The 17,811-nt window shown below is 35.6% G+C and overlaps 3 protein-coding genes across 3 annotated transcripts; 1 reads left to right on the plus strand and 2 right to left on the minus strand.

The window, feature by feature from the left end:
• Positions 1 to 7,274, minus strand: LOC104906341 (putative F-box protein At4g05475). The gene is made up of 2 exons (XM_010695083.4): positions 6,721 to 7,274; positions 1 to 5,795 (listed from the first exon to the last, which is right to left on the minus strand). The coding sequence occupies exons 1-2, from the start codon at positions 7,155 to 7,157 to the stop codon at positions 5,153 to 5,155; spliced, it is 1,080 nt and encodes a 359-aa protein (XP_010693385.1). The 5' UTR covers positions 7,158 to 7,274; the 3' UTR covers positions 1 to 5,152.
• LOC104906350 (LEAF RUST 10 DISEASE-RESISTANCE LOCUS RECEPTOR-LIKE PROTEIN KINASE-like 2.4) lies at positions 507 to 2,879 on the plus strand. The gene is made up of 3 exons (XM_010695093.4): positions 507 to 1,272; positions 1,367 to 1,417; positions 1,553 to 2,879. The coding sequence occupies exons 1-3, from the start codon at positions 507 to 509 to the stop codon at positions 2,677 to 2,679; spliced, it is 1,944 nt and encodes a 647-aa protein (XP_010693395.1). The 3' UTR covers positions 2,680 to 2,879.
• Positions 7,275 to 11,468: 4,194 nt separating the features above from the next.
• On the minus strand, positions 11,469 to 14,616 carry LOC104906332 (putative F-box/LRR-repeat protein 23). The gene is made up of 2 exons (XM_010695073.4): positions 13,835 to 14,616; positions 11,469 to 12,534 (listed from the first exon to the last, which is right to left on the minus strand). Exons 1-2 carry the CDS (start codon positions 14,263 to 14,265, stop codon positions 11,922 to 11,924), a joined length of 1,044 nt encoding a protein of 347 aa, XP_010693375.1. The 5' UTR covers positions 14,266 to 14,616; the 3' UTR covers positions 11,469 to 11,921.
• Positions 14,617 to 17,811: the final 3,195 nt, after the last annotated feature.

Raw genomic sequence — 17,811 nt, forward strand, 5'->3', positions numbered from 1 at the left:
TTTAATCAAACAAGAGCAAAATAAATAATTCACTTCGTTTTTTAGAATTCAAAAATAGTGAACCAAATATTACATCAAATAAAAATTATTAAAATATTACGCTTACCATTGCCTAATTTTAACTTAAAAATAGACGGTCTCTTACACGACAAACTCTACATCAAAATGGTAAACGTCTCTATGAGAACGAGAGATCCCAACAGAGTCCACAACTCTTGATTATTTTATCTAGTCGAGATTAAATCGTTTGGCGGCTTCTGGGAAGTTTGCATCTTGCCAAATATTTCTCGCTCTACTAGACAGTAGACATCAGTCCCTACTGCATGCCATGGTCCAATACTCCCAAAGTCTCCAATAATAAATAATAACTGGTCCACAATGCTTTATATTGACCATAAAAGAACCCATTATCTTGCACTCAATTCACATCATTGCTTCAAAATATCACCTTTGCAAATAATCTCTCAAAAATCCCTCTTTCTTCCCCTTTCTTACTATCTTCAATAATGGATGTCCTTGTTTCATCTTCATTTGCCATTTTTTTCCTTGCATTATTTACTCATCTTCCTACATCTCTTTGCCGCCTAAGCAGAGAGTTTAAAACTTGCAGTCAGACATTTAACTGTGGAAACATAACAAATATAAGCTACCCTTTCTATGGCTTAAACAGACCATCATATTGTGGGCATCCTGGGTTTGAGCTCTTTGGCTGCAATCAAACTGATGCTCTTATGACGATGAAGTCGCAAACTTTTATGGTTATGAGCATCAACTACACATCTTCCACTATTAAAGTTGCGAGGCGAGATTTTAAGCAAAAATTTGGGTGCCCTGATCACCTAAACAACATCACAATTGATTCAGCTATTTTCCAATATACAGCTCTTAATGCCAACCTCACCTTGTTTTACGGTAATTGTTCATCGTTATGTAATCTTACGACGTTTCAAGCATTCCCTTGTCCTATGAGTCCACCTCAAAGAAATTTATCAGTTTGTTGGCTGACCAAGAATGCCATGTTGAAAAGTAACATCACTGAAGCTTCGTGTCCAAACCATATTTTCCTTCCGATACACATTTCAGACAATCTGATGCTGGATCAAGGGGGAGGTTACAATCCTCTAGTTGCTTCGAACGGTTTCGAGCTTGGATGGAGCGCGAATAATAGATTGTGTCAAGCATGTCTTAGATCAGGAGGCCAGTGTGGGCATGAGCCGCATTCGAAGAAGTTCTTTTGTTTCTGCACTGATGAATCCAAGTGCCCCTTCCCAGGTACCACAGTACAGTATCTGGGAGCACATACTCCCGAGTCCCAACCCCACCCCTTCTATTTACATGCATATCTCTAACTAAATATTGAAAACAGGATCCATTCCATACAAGGTTTTTCTAACCAAATCCAAGATCACACTACTAGGTGATATACGCTTATGCTCATTTCATCCATATACCAATTTTTGAATGTTTTCCTTTTACATATTTGTAAGTTAAATTTATTCTAGCAGTTTATATAGTCGCATACCTAAAATGCTATTACTTGATTGCCTTGCAGCTTCTTTTTCAGTTATTGGGGTAGGAATTTTACTTGTTTTAGTAATCTGTGTAAGAAGAAGATGGTTAGCAAAGGAGAAATCTCGGAAAAAGAAGAAGCCAGATGTTGAGGCTTTCTTAAGAAATCATGGAACTGTTGGACTACAACGACACACATACTCTGATCTGAAGAAAATAACTAATTCTTTCAGAGATAAGCTAGGTGAAGGAGGCTATGGTGCTGTATACAAAGGAAAGCTCCAAAATACAGGGCATCTTGTGGCAGTAAAAATTCTGAAAAAAACAGAAGGAAATGCAGAGGAGTTCATTAACGAGGTTGCAAGTATCGGAAAGACTAACCATGTTAATGTTGTCACACTCTTAGGCTTTTGCTATGAAGGTCGAAACCGAGCTCTTGTCTACGACTTCATGCCCTATGGATCTCTTGAGAAGTACCTGTATGGAAGAAATAACCACCACTTGTTATCATGGGAAGAGCTATTCCAAATTGCAGTTGGAATTGCAAGAGGGCTTGAATACTTGCATCGAGGTTGTAACACGAGAATACTTCACTTCGACATTAAGCCACACAACATTCTCCTAGATGCAAATTTTTGCCCAAAGATTTCTGATTTTGGCCTTGCTAAGTTATGCCCGCGGAAGGAGAGCCTTATCTCGATATCTGAAGCTAGAGGAACTGTGGGATACATTGCTCCTGAGGTATTTCTTAGGAGTTTTGGTGGTGTTTCATACAAGTCAGATGTTTATAGTTATGGAATGCTGGTTCTTGAAATGGTTGGGTGTAGAAGAAAAGCTGATATTGAAGGTGATGATCAAAGCAGAACTGAAAAATATTTTCCTCAATGGATATATGAGAAACTCGAAGTAGGGGAAACACTTGATGATCAAGAGATGTTAAGTGCTGATGAGAGAGACATTCAGAAGAAGATGATCTTAGTGAGCTTATGGTGTGTGAAAACCAACCCATCGAGTCGACCAGAGATGAGTCAAGTGGTCGACATGTTAGAAGGAGCGGTTGAATCACTACAAGTTCCTCGCATCGCCTCACTTACTCCCTCCTCGCTTGGCTCGCTAAGGTCACAGTCACAGACCCCGGCAGACAGTTTGAGTACGACACCTACACTTTAGTACAGCAGTTTGCAGTAGATATAGATATACCATGTATTGTATAGTCTTTAGACCATCTTTTGTCTGTTCTTCAGTTTAGATTTACAACATCATGCCAATAGAACTGAAGCTTCTGAAACTAGTTGTAGAGTGTTTTCTGAAAATGTCAGAACTGGATACACTCCACTTATATCAAGCGATGATTATATTGATATCAAAAACTTGCAAATAACATTGCATTGATAATCTAAATCGACAAAAAAATATCACATTGATATGTTTAGTAAGTGGTCAGATAATATGAAAATCACAAGAAATTGGTCATGCAAAGAAAAAATGATTTTATATGTAGGCACGTAACCAAGTCAAACACACTAACATGATAGCAATGCCAAAAAAACTGCCGCAAAGTCAGAATACATACAGTCCAGAGGGCCGCCTCCAGCAAAGTAATCATGGAATTTTCTTAGTTAAGTTAATAAAACTAAAGTTCAAAGGCAGTTAGGAGATACAAACTACTGTTATCTGTATTTGCTAATTGTATTACACTGTTATCTGTGTTGACTGTTGACCTTAATTTTGGTGCATTATATATCATCTTTTTGCATCAATATTTGATGTTGCTGCTTCTTTGATTACTTGGTCAATAAACCTTCTTGTTCGTGTTCTGTCATGTGAAATTGCTATGAATCTTTCAAATAATTCTAAGGTATTACTTTATCATATGATGTCTTTCTCTTTGACAAAAATGATCAGAAGAACGTCAGAAATGAGACATGAGTGAATTATCTCTATTTTATATGTGAAAAGAGATAGGATACCAAAATATTAGAAACCCCATTTTACCTTTACTACATCTTTATTCTATATGTCAGGAGGGATAGGACACCAAAAAACAAAAAGAAAGAGTAACTATTTACTTTAATTAAAAAATAGAAAATGTAAATATAAAAAAGAAAACTACCTAATTAGTTTAAAACATAACAAAATACATTACAAAAAGAAAACCGTCAACAATTCAAATGACCCTAATTTATTAGATATAATTAACAATTAATTTAATTTTCTACATCCCCTAAATAAAATTAATTTCTACGTATTTTCGCACGCATCGCGTACATATAAAACTAGTTTATGACAATCTAGCCGGCCACATGTACATTATGTGAGTATTTGACATATGACAATCACTTTTTGAGTGAATAACAAGTTTGTGATTCATATAACATATAGTACGACTCATACAATAGATAAAAAAAAAGAAACCATATCATTGGTCATTCAATATTCATCCCCGTCTATGTTGTGATTGTTCAGCTTCTTTTTGATATGTTTTCTCAAAGGATGCTTTAAATTAACATATCATTAGGGATATGTTCAGCCTAATTTCATTTCCAGCTAGAAAAAACTAGGGATATATTCGCCTTTCTTTTGTCAGAACATTTTGATACACACTTCTATCTACACATATTCTTGTGTGTGTGACTGTGTGTGTATATATATTGTGGCGCTACTAAACAAAAAGTATACAGAAACGGTTCTTTAAAAATTATTGTATGTATGAAGACATTAAAAAGTATGACCACTAAAATTAAATTAACAGTAAGTGAACATATGAGAATTGGGACATTTCAAAACAATTTGTAGAGATGTCATGTGGGAGCAACAATGAAGCAGATTTATTAGTTAAGCTATGAAGACAAAGAGGTAGAAAACTAAGAATAAGGGCAAAAGAAGCCTTTTTGCACATATGCACCATGCTTAAAGAAAAATTCCAGAAAAATATTAATCAAATACACTCAGAAAGTGACACTAAATTATAAATGATACTTCTATGAAGTTATATGGCATTGAATCACAGGCATACCAGAAAACAATTTCAGGAATATAAAATATGACCTCCATACTTCTTTTTTGAGGTGATTTATTGGCATGAAATCTTCACCAGTTAATGGACCATCCTGTTACTTAAATGGAAGAAGAATTACTTCTCAGCAGAGGGAGTAACACTGTAAGAAGCTTCAAACCTGGATCTTTTGAAGACTCAGGTGCAACTGTTCTTTCAACGCGGCTGATAAAGAGTACTCCAATAGCCACTTCCTACAAAGAAGAGACTGAGAGAGTATAGGAAGCAATAGCGTTTAACATTTCTGTAAGCAAATAAAAAAAATATGGAGCACTTCTGAAACTAAATTAGTTGAGTACTTTATAAGTGCACAAGATAGATTCATTATACAAACTATCATAAAAGGTCAGGATTAAACATTCGAAAAACAAAACCTAGACCTAGCCGGAAAAAGAAAAAAAAAGATCTATTTCAAGGCAAAATCAACCCGAGATGAAACGCATCACAAGTGCAGATGCAACAAGCTAAGAGCCAAAAAAAGAGCTGAGCCAGCTGGCAGTCATTGGGTTGCTACCACGGCAAGATTAACCTGAGATAAAGGAGCAAACAAGATTGTAGATCCGGCAAGAAAGAAAAAAAGCTGATAATTCAGTCAGAGGATTCATAGTTTAAAAGGCCAGAAGCAGCAAAGTAATGGAGTGGGAAATCATCATAATCATCAAAGTAATCAGGATCTTCATCCTCAAAATCAAGGTATCCCGGATGGAAGCCAAAGAAGCCACTACCGTCAGAATCATACTCATTGTAACCAGGGAACTCTTCTGAATCAGTACACGCTTGGTGGCTATAATCTTCAGTGGAGTCATATGGCCGTCGCAACTTCTTGATCTTTTCACATCTTTTACCCAAATTACCAGATAAATCAATATGGAAACATGCACGTAGATCAAGAGATTCGAGAAGAGGACATCCATCAAGAATTGCTTTCAAACCATGATTTGTCATACAGTTTCCAATCAGTTGAAGCTTGCGCAGATTAGGCATGCTTTTAGCAACGGCTAGAGCTTCCTCATTGCCAAGATAGTGATGGCTTTTAGAACCAACATCATTTAGGCTGAATGATTTTAGTGCAGGGCAGGTGCGGCCAATAGCTTCAATAGTATCCTCAGAGTAAGAGCATATTATAATCTCCACTTCCTCGAGCACTGGAAGCCCTTTTATAGCTTCAATCAGCCCCTCATCAGAAACATTAATATAGTGCCCAAGTCGCAGGTGCTTAAGATTCTTTGACCTGTTCAGAACATTTTCAAGGTTACACTGACAGGTTAAAGATTTTAAGATAAATGCAGAATTATCAGCTTGGAGACTCGGTAACCTGTCCTAAAGATAGCTAATGCTCAAAGCCCAAATGATTATACTTGTCCACTTCACAGTCATTATAAAAGTTGAAATGCCATAACAAAATTTCCTGTCCTATACTAGTTTGCAACTAAGGTCACACTCATACTGTGAGAAGAAAGATAGGAACCAATGTGCTCCTCCCGGTCACTACTCAATTTCACCAACCTTTGTGAGTTTGAACTGCAACAACTGACAAGAGAGCGAAGTAACCGAATATATATTCTTGGAAAGCTCCCTAATGAACAACTCAATGACTTCTAGTTAGCACTAAATGAAACATAACAAAGATACGACCTTATATGCTTCATTGATAGCACTCATTAGACCAGAAATAGACGCAGTAATTAGTCAAGTACTCCATAAATCATGTACGCCGAGATATGAGGTAAATCAATATGGAATAGCATATCAATATATTGAAACCACACAAATATACACCAAAACCAATATCAATGCCCATATTCACTTAACTTAGTTGGTCTACAAAAATACCATCTTGCCTTACTATTTGAAATAAAGCGATCATGTGAAGAGTACGGTAAGCACTAAGCACCAATAAACTGTAATTGTTCAAAGAAAACTTTACATATTGTTCAATTTCCTGCAAAACTAAAGCATACAATCGACATATGTTCATAATATCATTACAAGAAAAAAAAAAGCTCAAGTAAATCAGCCCATATATAAGTTCAAATTTTCTCACATTTCATGAGATAATTTCATGAGATAAAATAACATCATAGAACCAAAAGAAATTGCAAAATTAAACATCAAATTACACAAACCAAAATTAGAAAACCTCAAAAATTGTATACCTTTCGACGATATACATCAAGGTGTCATCATCACAAAGAGATTCCAAATATATATCAACTAAACACCCAGAACTACGATCAACAGCGAAGCGAGTCATGACATTTGCATCAAATGTCAAGTCCATATAAGCATCTGGAAGAGTCATGTCGATGATCTTATACAAAGAAGGTTGTTTGCAGAGTTTACGGAATAACATGCAAACATTTTGAACATTTTCGATTATGTGAGTTGTGTATAAATTCGAGAAAATTAGGGACCAAACATCCTCTGGAAGCTCTAACCAATTCGGCATTTTTTTATTCTTGTTCTTCTTCCTGTTTCGAGAATTCCTCTTTTTGCGTCTGGTTTTGGTTGATTTGGTTGAAGATGAAGTGGAAAATTCAGAAGATTTAGGGTTAGGGTTAGGGTTTGGACGAGAAGAGATGATTGAAGACATAGTGAATTGAGTTGAAGGAGGGAAGGAGTGTTTGTTCGTTGGAGTGAGGTTTGAGGAAATGGAGCGAATTTGTAATGCGGGAAGCTTTATTATTTATGCGTTTGTGGGATTTTTGTTCGTAACATATCATATTTCTTTTCCACCGTCATTATCAATTTATCATATATCGGGATGTATCCTGAACATAGCATATGCAAAGCTATTATTTTACTCATTTGTAAATGAGTAAAAAATGTCGAGACGTATGATGAATACATTTCTTTTTGAACAAAATTCAAATATGGCTTTTTAATAGAAATGTCAATTGGAGAGTTTTTATTTGAAACTAGTGTGTGTGGTTTCAGCACGATCATTGCTTCGGGTGTTACTGTTTTAATTTTTGCATAATTGAACTTTTGCTTCTATTGTTTATGCAAATCATATTGTTTACTTTGTTTCGTACCATGTATTTTATAAAATACAAAAGAGCTAATCATAATCGAAGTTCAGCATCATTTTTACTTTTGAGAGAGTAGATGTATGTCAAGTGCAATAATGAAAATAATAGTCCAACTTCATGATTGAAGGAAGGAAACGATGTCACTGTATAGAGATATAAAGGGGGTTTGGATATAAGATATAAGGAATGACTCCGTTACAAGTAAAAGTGACTCATTAAACTTAACTATCATCCTTGGATTGAAAAATGACACATTTTGACCTATAAGAGGCCCATGATGACATAAAGTTGATTGATCTAACTATAAATTTATTGGAGGATTGTTAAATATCGTCCCAAAATTGCTTAAAATTGCCCATTTTACCCTTAACTTTATTTTTCATCCTCACTATCACTAAACCCCTTCAGTACCAACAACCACTACCGAAACCACCACCAAGGCCAAGCACACCACCAACTAAATCACGCACAACCACCAATGAAACCCAAAAAAATTAACCGCATCGTCCATCACCGAAAACATCCAGACATTTCCGCCATGGTGGAAATGTCAAACGTCTAGGCCAAACGTTTCCGACGATGGACATGGGCAAATTTTTTTTGGTTTCGTTGGCTTGCTCATGGTGGTTGCAGGAGTTGGGATGGAGGTTGGTAGCGGGGGTGGAGTCATGGAGGGAGGGTGGGGTCGTGAGGGCCTGCTGGTGGAGGATGGTTGTGGGGATGGAGGTGGTGGTTTGGGGGGAAAAAAAGAGTAAAGGTGGAAACATTTAGTGAGATCAGAGCGATTTTAAGTAATTTTGAAACGATGCTTAGCATGTCAGATTTATTGTAATCCACAATAGTAATTGCAAAAATTGATCATTAGTTTTTAACTTTGTAAGGCCTAGCTAGGGCCAGATAACATGTATATCTAAGGCATTTGTCAAACTTTTTTTTTTTATTATTTTGTCACCATATAATGCCAACAATTATTGTTTTCCTATTGTTTTATGTCTCATGAAGATCTCCATATCCAAGCAAATTATTTGGTATTTTTTTTTTTATCTTTATCACTTTGTTGTGCGCATTTTTCAATGTAAATCTTTACACTTAAATATCTTTTTTTTTTGAGGGGCTTAAATATCTTTTCTTATATATTAGTAAAAATGATAATATTAATAATGTACTAATTGAGACGAATCAAATAAGATCCTACGTGACTATTTTTTCTTGTAAATTGAAAAAAATTGAAAAGTATGAATAATATCAAGATTATAGATGATAACGATAAAAAAAAACAAAGGAAATACTATTTTAAAATAGTGCATATCTTGGTAATATTTTAGTCAGTATTTTTGTGCAATTATCTTTTGACAACAATTCCTTAATTTTCTAGAAATTCCGTAAACGAGTTAAACATTTTTCTTTTTTTTTTTTTGGTAGCAAACGATCAAATATAACATAACAAAATTTCAAGAGTTTACAAAACCTCAGCCATGGTCATCATACACCATGCTAGATCGAATACAGTTTGGAGTTTCTTCTAGTAAAATATCATTACAGACCGGGGGGGGGGGAAAGGAAAATTTTGTAGAGAGTTTGGATTTGCTGCCCTCCCTCTTGCATATTTTGCTAATGAATCAGCAATCCTGTTGGTCTCTCTACCTTCATGCCAAAGCTTGTGATCGCCTGTTTCTCGGAGCAACTCCCTACAAACATTAATAACATTACAAGTATTACTTTTAATCACCCTTTTATTATTAATTTCATCAACAACATTCTTGCAATCTGAGCTAATTATGGTTGATGTCCATTGGTTTTGGTGAGCCCACTGGATGCTCATATATATTGCTCGGATCTCGGCCTCGTGGGCATCAATGCAGTATGTTTTCATCGCAATGCCTCCCATCCAAGAGCCGATCGAATTCCTGCACACAGCCGCTAAACACGACTCCTTTGAACTTAATATAAAAGAACTATCCACATTTATTTTCAGACTGTTTCGAGGCGGGGGATTCCAACAGCGAGGCCCATGGCCCAAGGATGCAGTGATATCATTAAAAGATGAAGGGATATTGTCAGGAGCTTTACCCACCTTAGGTTGGTTTTGTGAGTAAAACCATTCGGTGGCGGCCCAACGGGAGTTTTTTGTAGAGGAGAGGGAAGGAATGTTCTTTCTATTAATAACCCACGCATTGCGTCTTAGCCAAATGCCCCATATTGTAAATATAAATCTAACATTCGAGGGGATAGTAGTATTATTCTTGATAGCATTATTATCTTTAGTATAATTCAATTTTAGCCAAGTATTAAAGTCTGTATTTTTTACTACTTCAAAATCCGCAGCATCCCAAATTTCGGTAGCTCTATGGCACGACCTTAGAATGTGGTCCATGTTTTCCGTAAAGTCAGGGCAAAAAGAGCAATTACTAGAGTGAGTGCAAATACGGATGTTTATATTCTCGTTAGTTGGCATTCTACCCCATCTAGTTTGCCACATGAAAAGATGATGCTTCGGCATCCCTGACCCCTTCCATATCCAGTCCCAACGTTCCATGGACTTTGAAGGAAAAAGGGCAGCCGAGGCTTTTTTAGAGCTGAACTTCCCTAAGTGAGTCCAAACAGAAAAGGTGCTGTCAGGTTTATTCGAAAATCTTACGGATCTAACTCTATCCACAATTTCCTGGGTTAGTGTGATAGACGAAACTCGGGAAATATCATGCGTTTTAAGAATTTCAACTTTCTTAGAGTGGTCACTTCTTTCCAAAGGCCCCTGAATTAACGACCTTAAACTCTCACCATTTACCCATTTGTCATTCCAAAGGCTGATGTTCTCCCCATTACCAACCTCCCACGCTAAACTTTGGTTATAACTATCCCACCCTACACCAATGCTCTTCCATAAATGGGACCCTTTTTTAAAGCTAATAGGCTCAAGATTCTTCCTAAAATATTTTTCCTGGATAATCTTCCCGGCCCACATGGTATCATTATCTAATTTCCAACAAAGTCGAGCGAGGCTTACAATATTTAAAATTCTATGTAACACCAGCCCAAGACCCCCCTCACTCTTTGGTGTACAAATGCTTTTCCAAGCAATCCAAGATATTTTCTTTTTGTTATCCCTACTATTCCAAAAGAAATTACTGCATAACGAATCTAGCTTGTTTTTTGTAACCATGTGAAAGTCAATTAAGTGCATGTAGTATCTAGGAATAGCTTGAAGAGTTGCATTGATTAGGATGGTCCTACCTGCCTTGTTCAAGCTCTTAGCTTTCCAGGCTGTTAGTTTGTTCGCGACTTTGTCAATAATGAAGTTAAGCTTATGCTTAGAAGGTTTTTTGTGGCAAAGAGGAAAACCCAAGTACGTTCCCAGGTCCTTAGTACTGGATATGTTCAGATCCTGCTCAAAATCATCCTTCATCTCAATGTTAGTATTCGGAGAGAAAAATATCATACTTTTCGAATCATTTGCTTTTTGGCCCGAAATGTCAAAGAAGTTTTGCATGATACATTTCATTGAGGTGAGGGTAGATATGTTAGCTTCACCAAAGAAAAGTATGTCTAACAAATGAGGATAATCTCCTTTCACATGAATAAGAAATTATTAATAATGATAGGTTTACCCCTGTTCATGTATTTGCATAACGAGGTAAAGGTGATAGAGAGATTACTCATATCCCTCAGAAATCCGCGGCCCCAACTCACAGGATTTCTGCCTTCTAAAACCAGTAAATCCACGAAAGAGTCGATCTAAAAGAAAAAGGAAAAAAAAAAAGAATAGAAGTAAACCATATTTTTAAAAAAATAAAAAAATACAGATGCTTCTGAATCTATATATACACAATATATTCATTAAAAGGAACAGTATTTTCTCTTCGACACAAAATAACTGAACTGAAATGAATTAAATTATAATTAATAGAAATGATAATTGGAGTTGAACTGAACTAAAATGAATTAAATTATAACTAATAAAAATAATAGTTTGGAGCTGAACTGATTGCAACTGAACTGAGAATAAGTTGGGGAGAACAGACCATAATAGTGATTGTAGAATGGTCCGGAGTTGCAAGAGTTGGGCCGAGCAAGAAATATATCATTTACCGTGTCTCCTGCTGCGTGTACTTAGAAGTTAGATCATTAGAGTAACATTTGATACAAATATGCAAGCAATGCAAAATCAACCCCTGAGATCAAACACGGAAACCGGTTGCAGAATACGGATTCAGCAAGGCCAAAAAAGTGCTGCAATGTCATCACGATGCAACCAGGCAAATATGAATATGAAACAAACGAGCAAAAACACAATCGTCAATCCAGCAGGACCCCCAAAGGTTGAACTGTTAATCAGAGAATTCTTGGTCCAACTGCACATGTGAAAAGCAATTAGGTGGCGACTCATCCAAACTCTCGTTGTGATGCTCAGGGAGTCCATCATCAGAACTAACAGGCTCAAGGGAACTTAGGTAGGTATCAAATTGGTCTTCACTTTCAGAACAAGCTTCATGGCCATAATCTGCAGTAGAGTCGTAAGGTTTTCTCAAAATCTTGATGGTTTCACATTTTTTAACCATATCCTCGGATAAATTAAGGTGAAAACATGCACGTAAGTCAAGAGATTCAAGAAGAGGACACCCATCAAGGATTGCTTTCAAGCCTAAATACGTCATTGGATTACCAATCAGTTGAAGATGACGCAATTTAGGCATGCTTCTACTAATGGCAAGGGCTTCCTCATTGCAATTTAACTCATAGTCTCTGGACCCAACATCATTTAGGCTGAAGGATTTCAGTGTAGGACAGATGCGGCCAATCGTTTCAATAGTTTCTACCTCAAAGAAACAGATAATTAGTTCCACCTCCTCGAGCACTGGGAGATATTCGACAGCTTTGATCAGAGCCTCGTCAGAAATGGCAATTTCGTGACCAAGTCGGAGATGCTTCAGATTCTTTGATCTGTTTAGAAAATACTATCAGTTATGATAACAGGTTGCAAGATATCAGCATAGGAGGGGAGCTGAAAACCACTCCTAAAGATCTCAGAAGTGATAATGCAGCACATTATGGAGCAAAGCAAGGAGCTTTTAACAGATATATTTTTGCACAATAGTGAAGCAACTACATTCATATTCTCAAATTTCGCCATCTTTCAAGACAAGTTTTGGTCCAATTTCATCATCTTTCCACTGTTATTCTGTCTTTCAAATGGAAAACTTAAACCCTGTATTTATGTGTGAACATATGAGGCTGCAGGCAAATACTCTACATAACTTGAGATCTTTCTTGGTAGAAAAACTAGCTACAGGACATTCTCCCCAACAAAAACAAACTAACTACACATTCCAACATGTGAAAACATTTAAAGAGCCCTATATCTCCACAACATACCCTTCAACAACAACCGACTAAAGCGAACAATACAATCAAGAGAAAACTAGTAACCCAATGTGCTCCTTCCAGACTTCCAGTCACCACAAAAAATTCACCTTTCAGATCATAGCCCTAGTAAAATTGGCGTGCACCGGTTAAAAAAATATCGCTAATCGCTAATCGCCACAATTGTCAAGAAGTACACCCTCTGTCTAAACTAAATAAAGAGAACCACCACATATAGATTCTCAAAACAAGCCTAATCAATATGAAAATCCATGTAAAATACTCCCTCTGTCCTTTATTAGTTTACCCCTTTTGACTTTTCACCTTTATCGATGTAAAACTTTGAGTAATAATATCTGTAATTATGTATTTGTAAAAATTATAAAAATTTCATATTCCAAAACTACACATTGAGACGAATCAAACAATATCACACATGATTATATTTTCCTTACATATAAAGTATAAATGACGGTCAAAGTAATAAAGATGAATAGTATTATAACTTATAAGTCAAAGTGGGTAAACTAATAAAGGACTAAGGTAGTACTCAATATCATTCAGTGCAGAGTAACTTTTTTTCCCCACTTACAAAAACAAACAAGACAGACAAATCATCAGCTCATAATCAGTAATTAGCCCAATTCTTCATAAACTATGTGTAGATTAAGCAACAAAATATTCAAATTGAAAGGCATACCCACATTTAAAAATCACTACTTTGCACAACATCCAATCAAATTCATCGTAGAGATGAACAAGAAAAACAATCATATGAGTGCATACATGCATACCCATCGAAATTCACCTATAATATTAGTCAAAATTAAAGAACACATATTCTAGAAATTAAACAAAAAAAAAAACTTGAAAAGTATACCTTTCAACAATATACATGAGGGTATGATCATCACAATAATACTCGACATAAATATCTAGCAAACACCCAGAACTGCGATCAACAGCAAATCGAGTGATGGCATTCATAACATTATTGGGGAATTTCACGCAAGTATCTGGAACAATCATGTTAATGGTGGTGAACATGGAAGGTTGTTTACAGATCTTACGAAATAACATGCAAACTTTCTGAACATTTTCGATTATGTGAAATGTGTTTAATTTGGAGAGAATTAAGAGCCAAACATCCTCTGGAATCTCTAACCAATTAGGGATTTTGTTGTTTTTGTCCTTGTTTTTGTTCCTCTTTCTCCTTCTTTTCTCGCGTTTGCGTTTTGTTGATGCGGTTGACGGTGAAAGTTCGAGAAATTTAGGGTTAGGGTTTGGACGAGAAGAGGAAACGAAAACCATGGCTGAAGGTGGAGTGAGTACAGTCGAGAGATTTTGTGAGGGGATGTTTTGTTTATATGACGAGGAAGACGATCTATACGACTATACTCTTGACTCTTTATATTGTGCGCGGTAAAAAAGTATATGTATCTCAGTTATCACCCTCGATATTAGAGTTGACCTAGTTAGTGAGAGTTCATGGTGGTAGAATCGGACTCTCTCCGATTCTTTTTAATCTATACACTTTTTTTTAGTTCGTTTCTTTTTAATTTATATATTATTATTTTTTCTACTTTTGGTAACTTATCACATCTATTTTCTCTTCTTTTTCCACCCGCCATGTTATTTGTTTTTTAATATTTTAACATACTTTTTTGTTTCGCTCTCATACTTTTTCAGTTTTTCTCTTCACCTTTTTCAGTTTATCACTCAAACTTTTATACTTCCTCCTTGGTTTTTCCCCCGAAATAAAGTGAGTAGATTAAAAAAAAACGAATGGAGTAAAAAAATATCACTAGATTATAGAGAAAATGTAAAATTACATAAAACGTTTAATAGGAAAAATACTTCATAGATATTTACTTAAAATGTGAAATATTAATTGACCAATTAATTAAGATATGAATTCTGGAACAATTTGTATGACAATTGAAAAGATGAAGTATTAATGGCTATAATGAAAATTGATGAGGGGTTATGAAAAAATGAGGGTGAGGGAAAAATGGCCACAAGTCAAAGTAAAGGAAAGATAAATTTTGAAAAGTTGTGACTCTCAATAAAAGAATACATTACTAAGAGTAGAAATCTTAACCTCTAATATTTAGGGCCTTTAAATTCACAACTAGTCCAAATCAATCTTTCTGCTTCTAAATCATAACAACAAGAATATGTGCAATTTTTCAAAAATTCTTATTTTTTTGGAGCCCTATACATAAGGCTATTTATTTCAGTTCGATTTAGTTCAGTTCAATTGTTTTATGACAAAAAGAACAGATCCTAAGTCGGTTAAAAGTTTATTAAAAATGGTACAAAAATAAAATTGGCAAATAAAAGAAAGATGAAAATCTGAGAAGTGGATCCGATAAAAAGTAAAATCACAAATATACTCCATTCTCCTTCTCGGTAGATTATTCTTTTACTCGAAGACGACAATTTCAAACTCCAGTCAGAAAACTAACACTAAAAAATGGTCTCCCTGTCGTTGTTAGGTCAACTTTTCCCGCCAAAATTTGTACTCTTCTGGTAAACTCTACTTACTCTCCCACTTCAAAACTCTACTTATGATGAAATTCGATTTCGTTTCCCCTGGAATTTGAGTAATGCACACAACATGTTTGATGTTTTGCTTCAATGGAAAAAAATTTCTTTTTTGGGCGATGAATTTGGAGTTGCGTTTTTGGGGTTTTAATTTACCATCTCTGTTAACTTGAATTTGTTAATTTCAACATAAACTATACTTTGATCGAAACACAATAACAAGAACATAAATTAATCATTTTTATTCTTAATCTTCTTTGTTTTAGTTTGTCATTGATTTGGCTTTTTGTCATTATTGTGGGTAATCAAGAATTATTAGTGTACAAGTATGTATATATCCCAAGCTGTTAATAGAGGAATCATTGTCTTACTTTTATTCCATGCAGGATTTGCTTCATACCCTTCTTCCCTTGCTTTAACATCCATAAGCTAGTGTAGAAGTAATTGCAGTTTCTTATGGAGGAACTAGTGATGTACTCCTACTGTTTTCTGTACCGGAGTCGCTTCTTCCAGCCGTGTTTTTGTAAGCTTTTGCTCTCTAGTCCTCCCTTATATTCCATCATCTTATTCTGTTTTGAGACCCTTTTGCTTTTGGTTGTAAGAATAATTTTTTTATTCAAGTGTTTAATTGATCGCGTATTATTATTCATTGTTGTTGCTATTTGTGGACATATGTTAGCTCATTTCAGGAATTTGGGTTGGCTGAAGTTGTGACCTTTCCCACCTTCCCTAGCAAAGTCTAGGGTTCAATTCCTATCCCCAAACATTTGCTTGAGATATAGGGGGGTTGGGGGTGTATTGCTTGTAATGGGCATGTTGGATGCCCTCGCACAATGTCATATAGTAATAATCATTAGTTCTCAAGTAAATTGTTCTAGTATTCATATTTTATTTTTATCTTTTAAAATGGAGTAGAGTAAGACAACCCTCGATCATGTAAGAATCTTGTGATTTCATTTCCGACAACTTGATTCTGGTAGTGATTTCATGACTGGACTTTGGAAGACTTATATGTGATAGCTGTAGACTCTTCTTGTCTTGCTTATTATTGTTTTTGAGAACTTTTTTGTTTTAATAGTATGGGATTGGATTATAGACTAGCATAGGATCTGTGACTAAGATAGAGACAAAAGTGCTACAACAGAAAGATGTTAGAACATCAAAGAAAGTCTACTATTGTCACTGATGGTAATTGCCATGGGATGATTTGGATTTTTGGAGACTGATGTAGTGCAACTGATGAAGTGACAGTCGTAGTAGAAGAATCATGTTGTGATATTGGAGCAGTTATATTTAGCCATGTAACATTAGGTGGTTAAAATTCAGCCATATAACATTAATTTGAAAGGGAAGCATAATGGATTAATTTCTATTACATTTTACCTCACTTCATAATCATGGCCATGAAATAAGGCGAGTTGTGGAATTCACAGTTGTCACAAATCGATGTTATCACTACAGGGACAAGAAAACGGAATTGCTAGACCTAAGGGTCCTGTAGGTGTAGAACACTGAATACCCATAGAAGAGGGTAACATTTCGAACTGTTGGTACGAAGCTATAAAGGTTCGAGTTTAAGGTGGTATGATAGAAGTTTTTTGGGCAATGATCTGTCAAGAAGTCTTTTCAAGCAACAGAAATAGTATGTGAATTGAAATATTCAATCCATCTACAAAAGAAGGTATTCCTCTGATGAGGTCGTCACTAATGATATTTCTGCCATACCATTTTCAGTGCTGCAATTGAGCCTAAAGCCAGGATAGCCACAATGTTCTGGGAGGTTTTCTTCATAATAAAAAGTGTAGCCTTTGTTGCTGATGTTTCCACCAACCTTTGACAATCTTCATATTCATTGATGTTGATGAATTTAAGATATCCACAAAATTCGATTTGTATCTATGAGATAGAGTATGGAATTCTGTTAACTCGCTCTAAATTGGGTTGAAGCAAAGGGGAAATGATGAAGAAAGTTGAACAGTGAACTTCACTTCAATTTCAGAGTTTTTGGAGATTGTTAATGGGTAAGGGGAGAGTTTGATATTAATCTTGCAAATAATTCAAGGAACTGCAAAGTTTCCTCCAATGAACTCAGCAATCCAACAATTAAAGCCTTTAGTTTACTAGGTGTTTTGGAAGTTCTATTACTGCTTGTGGGTGATATTTCAATCTGTCTGTAATCTAGGGACCGACATTGTCTACGCAGGAAAGTTACAGATTCATCTGAGATAAATGTTTACATGTGGCACCGAATCTAATTATCTGAATATACCGGTGTGATCTTCCTCTTTTATAATTAATAAAATTTCAATT

Source organism: Beta vulgaris, chromosome 2 (genome assembly GCF_026745355.1).
Source record: "Beta vulgaris subsp. vulgaris cultivar EL10 chromosome 2, EL10.2, whole genome shotgun sequence".
Taxonomy (NCBI): Eukaryota; Viridiplantae; Streptophyta; class Magnoliopsida; order Caryophyllales; family Amaranthaceae; genus Beta; species Beta vulgaris.